Source organism: Sesamum indicum, linkage group LG16, assembly GCF_000512975.1.
Source record: "Sesamum indicum cultivar Zhongzhi No. 13 linkage group LG16, S_indicum_v1.0, whole genome shotgun sequence".
NCBI classification, from domain to species: Eukaryota; Viridiplantae; Streptophyta; class Magnoliopsida; order Lamiales; family Pedaliaceae; genus Sesamum; species Sesamum indicum.
In genome coordinates this window covers 2,537,486-2,545,811 of record NC_026160.1, presented here as the reverse complement: position 1 = coordinate 2,545,811, position 8,326 = coordinate 2,537,486, and the positions used below count along the sequence as shown (strand labels likewise).

General features: G+C 33.0%; 1 protein-coding gene across 1 annotated transcript; it reads right to left on the bottom strand.

Moving 5' to 3' along the window:
- Nucleotides 4,134–7,203, bottom strand: LOC105178589 (zinc transporter 8-like). Its single transcript, XM_011102099.2, has 3 exons — nucleotides 6,470–7,203; nucleotides 5,891–6,040; nucleotides 4,134–4,575 (listed from the first exon to the last, which is right to left on the bottom strand). The coding sequence occupies exons 1-3, from the start codon at nucleotides 7,040–7,042 to the stop codon at nucleotides 4,270–4,272; spliced, it is 1,029 nt and encodes a 342-aa protein (XP_011100401.1). The 5' UTR covers nucleotides 7,043–7,203; the 3' UTR covers nucleotides 4,134–4,269.

The following is an 8,326-nucleotide window of genomic DNA, read 5'->3' as shown; positions in this document are numbered from 1 at the left end:
ATTTTAGTCCGCTAAGTATGCTTAATTTTAATTTTAGTCCGATAACTATGTCCATTTTTGTTTAGGTCCAACAACTTATGAAATTGCTTACTTTTAGTCATCTGGCTGATTTTCGGACAATTTTACCCCTATGCAACTTTTGAAAGACAGTTTTAGTCCATATGCACTCATAGGGGTAAAATTGTTCGAAAATCAGCCAGAGTACTAAAAGTAAGGAATTTCGTAAGTTACTTAACCTAAATAAAAATGAACATAATTATCAGACTAAAATTAAAATTAAACATACTTAGCGGACTAAAATAATATTTTTTCCAATTAAAAATGTTACCATATACTTTTAGCTTGTTTAAGCATTTCTTGAATTGTTAGAAACCCTTTTTTATTATAAAATTTTAAATACTCACATTTAATATATTCACACGAATCCCTAAAAGACAAAATGCTCTCATCATAGGATTCTCCAAGGGACTCTGAGTGGTGTAGAGTGAAACCGTCTGTGGTTTGATCCCTTCTACAATAGTTATTTTTAGAATTAAATTCTATCAAAATCATGTATTGAAAAAAATCTAAAATTTGTAATTTTTTTAATCCCACATGGATAATTAATTTCATCCAACCCATTATGCTGATTAAGTATTTTCTTAATTCCTTTTTAATCTTAAAAAATGAGTTTATTTTGTATGTTAGGTGCAATATGCATTTATGTTGATATCATGTGTATATTGATCATTGCATGGACGCAAATATATTCCATGCATATATAAATATATACTCGCTTGATATTTTACATGTATTTCATTTATTCTTCGCAATTAGAATTGTCAGTTATTCTACAGTGGTTATATTTATATATATATATATATGAAGATTGATGAAGTAGTTTGTATTTGAGACATCATGACAGACTGTAAGTAGGAACGGAATTCTCAAGAATGTAAAAATGGTTGGCAATTTAGTAGGAAGAACGCAACTCAACTCAGTCATATCGATATTATGTGTATATTGATCATTGCATGGACGCAAATATATTCCATGCATATATAAATATATACTCGCTTGACATTTTACATGTATTTCATTTATTCTTCGCAATTAGAATTGTCAATTATTCTACAGTGGTTATATATATATGAAGATTGATGAAGTAGTTTGCATTTGAGACATCATGACAGACTTTAAGTAGGAACGGAATTCTCAAGAATGTAAGACTTTAAGTAGGAACGGAATTCTCAAGAATGTAAAAACGCTTGGCAATTTAGTAGGAAGAACGCAACTCAACTCAGTCATATCGATATCATGTGTATATTGATCATTGCATGGACGCAGATATATTCCATGCATATATAAATATATACTCGCTTGACATTTTACATTATTTTATTTATTTTTTCCAATTAGAGTTGTCAGTTATTCTACAGTGGTTATATATATATATATATATGTGAAGATTGATGAAGTAGTTTGCATTTGAGACATTATGATAGGCTTTAAGTAGGAACGGAATTCTCAAGAATGTAAGACTTTAAGTAGGAACGGAATTCTCAAAAATGTAAAAACGGTTGGCAATTTAGTAGGAAGAACGCAACTCAACTCAGTCATATCGATATCATGTGTATATTGATTATTGCATGGACGCAAATATATTCCATGCATATATAAATATATACTCGCTTGACATTTTACATGTATTTCATTTATTTTTCGCAATTAGAATTGTCAGTTATTCTACAGTGGTTATATTTATTTATTTGTGTAGATTAATTATGCTCTTGTGGTCTCCAAACAAAATGTTGATTTTCATTCTTCATTTGCTATTTCAAGAAAAGAAACCATCTTTATATTTGTTTAATTCTTGCTTGAAAATTTCTCATCCATTCTTATTCATCTTCTAGCGTGAGAAGATTCGGGTCAATCCTCTTGAAATCATTCGAACATTTCTCAAGAATTTTCATGAGAGATTCTCTTCTATTTTTAGAATTTGAAAATATTCCCTATTGTCATCGCAACTCGAACTTTCATTCGGTTCCATTATCTTAAAAAGTCTCCTCCGTTAGTGGAAAAATATCTAAATGTAATATTGACACATATATTTTTTCAATAAACCCAAGCTCTGATATTATTTTTCAAGCATGGACTAAATCGTCAAGTGTTCAAATTTTAGAGGACTAAACCGGAATTTATAAAAAGTTATAGAGTGGTACTGATATTGCCAAATCCAGAAACTGTGGTACTAAGATTGCAACTTTCATAAATTACGGGATCACTTTTGCCATATCTTGAGTAGTGTGGGACTAGATTCGATATTTTACAAAGGATGGTACTAAATTTATAAAAAGTCCTATATTGTGGTACCAATTTTACTTTTACCCCTCACTTTCACTTTTCCTTTCCTATGAATGAACCAAAAAACCCTAGATTATCTTTTTTTTTCCTTCATCCACTTCTTCCTCAGACAAAATCCAAAGTACTTTGGAAGTTTGGGATTCTTAAAAGATCACATTGACTATAGCAATTTGGTTGTTTTTGTTGGGGAAAGACAGAAAGAGGACCCTTGGCCGAAAATCAGCTTGAAAGTTCACTTCACCGCAGAACATGAATGGGAATCTTGAAAGGAACGGATTTAATTCTAGCACATGTTGAGTTGACGTTCTCCTCACTAACGCGTTTGTTGATTTATGATGTCTTTAATCACTTTAAATTTTTACTATGGCTTAATTTATAATTTTCTGTGTAAATTAAATTACATCCAATAATAAATTTATTGTAAACACATACTTAAATTGCCAACGAGCTTAATTAAGATGGGATTTGGAATGGAATGATTTTTTTTTTTTACTTTAGAACGGTCAGCAGAACACATAACTTATTTAGAGCAGACTTTGGAATGAATTTGGATCGGTTAGAAATTCGTTCCTACAGTTGGCGTTACAAAAATTTAAAAACGGTTCAGTAAAAACCGTTCCAACTTAGAACAGTAACTGTACCGATCGTAGTAAACCATTCTTAATGTTGTTTTTATCCAAAAAAATTTTAATTTAGGAATTAGAACGGTTAGTGACGATTTTTGGAATGGATAATTTATATTTATCTGTGAAATTTTAGAACGGGATTTGTAATACTCGTGTTTTAATTTTGAATTGTGTTTTCTTAATTGGGATAAAATTTGGAACAGTATGTGGAACTGTTATTTGCCACGGGTTAGTCAATGCAGTCCTCCATGGCCAGGTCTGGTGGTGGCTTTGGCGATGGTGATGTGAATGTGCAGTTGGAGACATGGGCCTCAGGACCGAGGCCAAATACTCGCCCCTTGTTTTTGCCCTAATGCTAGCCACATCTGCTGCTCCGTCATTGCCATCGAAGCCGCAGACTAGACGAGAGCATCAAGGTTGTTGGCCGTGGGCTGAGGTTGATGATCCTCTAATATTTTTTAGAACGTTTCCTGTAAAACAAACAAAATTGTTAGTAATTTTATTAAATGAAGAATTAATTATTAAAGAAATAGTATTAATAATATTTTATTATATGAAAAATTTAGCTACTTACCGCCACCTCTGCCTCCCTCGGCCCACTACAACCCCCGTCCTCTTTTTTCTTGTAGTAGCACTCGAATAATTCCATTTATTTGGGCAGTCGTCTGAGCTCTGTCTCATGTATAAGAAAAAATAGTTAATTAGCATCATATTTAAAAATAATAATTTAATAGACAGAAATTATTATTTACTTATCAACTTCTTCTTGTGCATGCTTATTTTTGGATGGACTCCTGCTGGAAGTCCTTGCTGGCCCAGTATGCCAAGAGTTGGAGCTAGACCTTGTTGGCCAACCATAGTGGCCTGACCAAGCTGGATCGAGCGACGGAAAAGGTCTTTCGGATGTACTTCCTGGCCCACATGTGAAAGACCCGAAATATGGATTCATCGTCATAGCCATCAGTAGGTCATCTGCAGTAATAAGATTTGAATCATATAGCCTGTAATGTATATTTTCTTTTTGTAGCCAATTTAGAACTTTGCATGCTTACAAATAAAAAGTCAGCTTCCATATAATTTCCGCTTTACCCCCAAATTATCACAAATAATTTTTTATGAATAACCTTAAACAAGAAATAGATAAAAAAAACAAAAAAATAATTCTGATTGGTGATAATAAACTAATTTATTAAGAACGATACATGATATTTTGTTAATAAATACAGGGTGTCACGTTACACGAAACATCGTAAATAACTATATATATGCAAACAAAATTTATTATTAAACAAGAGATGAACTATGCCCACTTGGCCAAGAGAGACATGCAGCCAGCCCCAATGAGGAGGGAGACATTTGCACCTAACTGTAGCTTTCCATTGCTCTGCAGTTTGGGACTCATAAAGTCAGCAGAAAGGAGATCAACCAATGCCATGTAAATTAGTATTCCTGCCGACGCTGCGTTGAAAACCCCCTCCACAATCAAAGCCGTCGGGCTCGTCTCGCTGTAGATGTTGCTTATTCCAATACCCACAGCGATGCCCATTGGCGTCGTGATGGAAAAGAAAAGTGCCATTATTGCTACTGCCCGTGTATTGAACTTTGCCTACAAGAAATGGGGATAGAAATTCCTCTGTGGTGAAATATGGGAGAAGAAAATTTCGGCATGTAATAGAGAAAATTATAATTTTAATCCAGCATACATAGGAGTGACAATTAAATCCTACAATTTATTTTTAAAAGGACTAAAATCGTCATCCCCTATAGTGACAAGACCAAGATTATAATTTTTCCAACGAACGAACGCCAAAATATTTATATGTATGAAACATTTTTCAAAAAATAAAAAGTTAAATTTTAGTCGAGCTATTGAGAAAATTGTGAGGGCAACTATGCATAGGGAGTGTAGTTTTAGTCCGGCTGAACTTTGGCAATTAACGATTGTAATTAAAAAAATATATATATATGTATATATACTCACATTAAGGATAGAATCCACCAAAAATTATAACTCTAAGTGGAATTTGACGTGTGCCCCTCACGTGACCCTCAAATTTCAGCCAGATTGCAATTGTCAGCGGATTATATCCTTAATACGTTTATCGAGTTTTCAAAAGTGGGGCTTACTTACGAAATTTAATTCGAACAGAACTAAAATTGTCACATTCTATACTTGCGTGACCAAAATTATAATTTTTCTGCATGTAATAGTTATGGAGATATTATGAGCAACTTAAGAAAAAAATCAGCCTAAAAGTACAAAGGGGAAAAAGTAGATAATAAAAGGATTCCTCTCAAGAGTGGATAAAGTACTAATTAATATAAAAGAATTGTTTCTAGAGGAAACATTTTATCGTGATATTATTTTTATCTGTATTATACTTATATTTAAATTATGTAAATTAAAGTAATTAATTAGTATTCATCACTTATTTATAATTATGCAGAGCATAGAGCTGAGTACAAGTTTATATGAATTCCTATATTTCTATAAAGTATGAAGATTTGAATTTTATAAAATTTACTAACAAGCACATTTACGAATTAATACTTAATTTTGATATAATTGTTGGGGATTTAAAATAAATGTTATAAGTATAGAATACATAAAAATTGACGCACATAACAAACGTGAAAAGCACAAAATTAAATTGTTACCTCCTTAATTATCCATTAAATTTTGGAATTTAGCGCTGATTAAAATATTAATTGTACTTTCGGCAAACAGGATCAAAATATTGGCTATAATTAAAAATTATAATAATTACTTAATTATAATTAAAATCATGATAAATGCTAATTAATCGTCCGTTTTTTTTTTTTTTTTATCGATTTGATTCAACTGTGGTAGATAATATTAATTATGATTTATAAATTATAGTTATTTATAATATAAAAAATAATTTATTTTATAAATATACCTGAGTGATGCATCCTCCAAGACCTATCCCTTCAAAGAACTGATGGAAAGTCAAAGCAGCAATCAAAGGCCTTATCGTTTTAGGACTCTCCGAAGCTCCCAACGCAATCCCAATTATCACTGAGTGGACTATGATTCCCAACTCCAACACCTTCAATAGCCCATGACAATAATATAACCATTTTCAATATTTACTATAATAAAAAAAATATTTGTTTTAAAATTATCGCTAAAAATATATTTTAACTGATAATAATTTGATTCTATTACAAAAATTGTCACTTAACACTTTATAATTATTGCAATATGAATCAACATTTTTCTTAAACTATAAGCCAATTACATTTTGTTTGGAACCAAAAACTGAAAAATATTCTTACAACTTCTGTACTTTTTCATATTTTTTATTTCTTCAATTAAAATATATTCTTAAAAATATAAATTTTTTATTTAGTTATTTAAGTGTGCCACGAAAAAATGAGGAACGGTTTTCATTCTCATGACTAATCAAAATTGATGTTTCAGTAACTATTTCCGTACACCAAACAAGACAAACAATCACAACATCTGCGTAAAATACCTGCGAAATCACACGGTGACGAAGGAGTTCAGTTTCCCCGGAATCCAATTCCAGCGATAACGACCCATGTGCATGGCCATGCGTAGCATGAGTATGAAACGGAACCACCGCCTCTTCTTCGTCGGCGCCGCCCATCTCCGCCTTGGCCCCCGCCCGCCTCTGGTAGTACGACGTTGCGTAAGTATCAACCATGAGCGTTCCCACCGCAGAGAGCATGGCTATGAATCCGGCGAACGGGAAATCCCCCCAAGGGTGATCGCTGAGGCACGGCGACGTCAGGCTCTCGAAAGCATCCGGCAGAACATGAATGAACCCCGTCGACAGAATCACTCCGGCAGCGAATGCCTTCACAATGAAGAAAAAGCTCCTCTCAGGGCTCAACGCCGGCACCCTCTTTCCAGCGACGGGAAGGCACACGCCTATCGCGCTCGCCACGAGGATCGAGGCGATGGCCGCCAGCTTGTACTTGAGCGCGAGGGCTTTGTTCCGGTCCTCGTCTTCGGGCTCGCAGGTACAGTCCCCGAGAACGGAAGCCGGAAGGAGAATCAGACTGACCAACAAAAGATTCTTCATGGGAATACTTTCTGAAGAACGAATGATTAATTTAAGACTGATTCCACTGATTTTCTAAGAAGATTGGTCAGTTTTATTTCAGGATTTGATGATCGAAGTAGACTGAATTTGAGACTTAATAAAAAAGACAGGTTTGAGTCATGTGTATCAGGGCATGGTATTGAGTGGAAGCAAGTCAACTATGTAAGTCAACTCTAATGTGTGTCGATATCATCAGCTGGGTCTTCCATTTGTAGAGTCACTTGTATTTTACCTCTATAAAGTGAAAAAGATTCTATAAATATAAAGATGAATAGGATTTCCTCAATTTTTTAAAAGAAATTTACTGCGATGCGCGTCAAGCAAGATCGAATTAACCCAATAAAAAAGTAAATTAATTCAATTTTGATCCGTTGAGATTGGGATGGTCTTGGGTATTTGGGATCGACCCATCCTAGTGGACTAGGATCATTAGTCCTATGACAGGTTTGGATCGGGTTTGCTGGTTCATTTTTTTCTTTTTATATAATTTTTATTTTATTATCTAAATTAACTATTTAATTTTGTATTTTGTATTTTTGAAATTTTAAGAAAATTTATTTTTATTATTTTAATTCTAAATTTTCAGTACAGTAATTCACTACTACTCTTTGTTTATTTTTCTAAAATTTATTACTATCTAAGTTTGTTATATAAGCTTGTTAGTCAAATTATTATTTCAATTCATTATATAGTTTTGACTATTATTTTTTTAAGTTATAAATATTTGTGTGATTTAATTTATTATTTATTTTTTCATAAGACAATCATAAATTTAAATAATTTTTCAAAAGAACACCTTAATTATGTAAAAAAAGATAAATAATAATAATGAAACATACATTTGAGGTCTGGTTAGGGCCTCAACCAGGCCGGATTTATGGGCTGGACTTGGGTTTAAAATGAATCCAATTGGAGTCTATTTAAAACTCAAGGCCGAACATCACTCAGGTATATTTAAAAAAATAAATTATTTTTTGAACTGGTCTGTGCTAGTCCTGGTTTAGGCCGCCCCCAATGCATCTTGACTCTCATGTTTGGGGGCACATTGGCGCCTTTTTCTTTTGCTTGAAAGTTAAGGAGCCACGTTAGTTTTTCATTTCTTTAATACTTTTCATCTATTATGATCTTCATAGCTGATGTAGAAAAAGAGAAGGATGTATTTTGCGAGCTTTTGAATCGAAGGTAGTCTAGGGTATAGTGCTTGAAGTGTGTGGTTTGACGATGGAGCTGCAAATGACCATATATAACTTTTGATCTGTAGTA

Excerpts from the sequence above, each read along its gene's own strand:
- LOC105178589 (XM_011102099.2), bottom strand. The coding sequence starts at position 7,042 with ATGAAGAATCTTTTGTTGGTCAGTCTGATTCTCCTTCCGGCTTCCGTT. Across the intron at positions 6,041-6,469 it reads GTCACCGTGTGATTTCGCAG|GTGTTGGAGTTGGGAATCAT; the intron begins GTATTTTACGCA and ends GGGCTATTGAAG. Across the intron at positions 4,576-5,890 it reads TTGGAGGATGCATCACTCAG|GCAAAGTTCAATACACGGGC; the intron begins GTATATTTATAA and ends CATTTCTTGTAG.